The 1,052-nt window shown below is 38.0% G+C and overlaps 1 protein-coding gene across 1 annotated transcript in view; it reads right to left on the bottom strand.

Moving 5' to 3' along the window:
* Positions 1 to 1,052, bottom strand: part of LOC140331887 (uncharacterized) — a 58,123-nt gene that overhangs the window by 44,320 nt on the left and 12,751 nt on the right. Inside the window, exon 4 of the mRNA XM_072413221.1 lies at positions 880 to 984. Within this exon, the coding sequence (XP_072269322.1) occupies positions 880 to 984 (105 nt within the window). The remainder of the gene's footprint in view (positions 1 to 879; positions 985 to 1,052) is intronic.

Genomic DNA, 1,052 nt, shown 5'->3' with positions numbered 1-1,052 from the left:
CTGGCAACCAACAGGTGGCTTTCTGCAGAGTACATACATTGGAAGTACATGCAAAACACAGTGCCACCAGCAGGCGACAAAGAGAGTTGCAGGTTTCCTGACAATTATTTCAGATTGGCACAATGCTGATGTTCCTTTGGGCAGTGGGTTATATACTCATTTCATGTAATTATTAAAAATAACAATTTGAATTGCTGAAATGTACTCTTTATACCAGAGGTGAATTTCTAGGCTTTATTTTTTAGATAATAGTTGTACATAGTTATCATACTCTTTCATGTTACATGGAATTTTAAAAAGTCAATGGTCAAACGTATGTAAACATCACTTCTAGTTATAGCGCTCAGGTGTCTCTAGTGAAGGGTATTGTAAATACTACAACATACAAAGACATTGTAGACAATTGGGAACTTTTTTTGCCTTGCAGTACCAGTTTGGGGTGGGCTCCTTTCTTTTCCAGTGTGACACCGCTCCTGTGTACAAAGCCAGCTACTAAAGACATTGTGTGACTAATTTGTTGCAGATGTACAGAGTGTCCTCCACAGAGCAATGACCCCAAACCTACTGAACGTTTTTTTGTATGAATTAGAATGTTAGTTGGGGGCCAGGTTATCCAACGGTAGTACCTAACCTTAAAATGGGCACAAATACCCATACACACCCTCCGAAAAGATCTGAAGCGGGTATAGCCACACAAGTTAGCTAACTCCCTAATCCCCATGGTTTGGAATGTGATGTGAAATGTGATGTTTAGATGTTCGTAAATGTCTGCGTATAACATTGCAGGTTAGTTCTTTCAGATATAAAGTGATAAAAGTGAAGCTAATCTGCACAAACGCATCAGAAAAGATGTATACAATTTATTATTAGCTTTCTTACTTCACTTTTTGCTTTCAACTGGGCATCAGTTTGAGTTGAAAGTAACTCTTTACAAATTCCCAGATTACCGCTCTCCACGGCCACAAGTAGAGGAATACAGCCGTCCTATGGAGAGAGAAAATTCTATTATTACATATTGTACAATATTATCTATCTATCTATCTATCTATCTA

This window comes from Pyxicephalus adspersus, chromosome 5 (genome assembly GCF_032062135.1).
Source record: "Pyxicephalus adspersus chromosome 5, UCB_Pads_2.0, whole genome shotgun sequence".
Lineage (NCBI taxonomy): Eukaryota > Metazoa > Chordata > Amphibia > Anura > Pyxicephalidae > Pyxicephalus > Pyxicephalus adspersus.
This window is presented reverse-complemented; position numbering and strand designations above follow the sequence as displayed.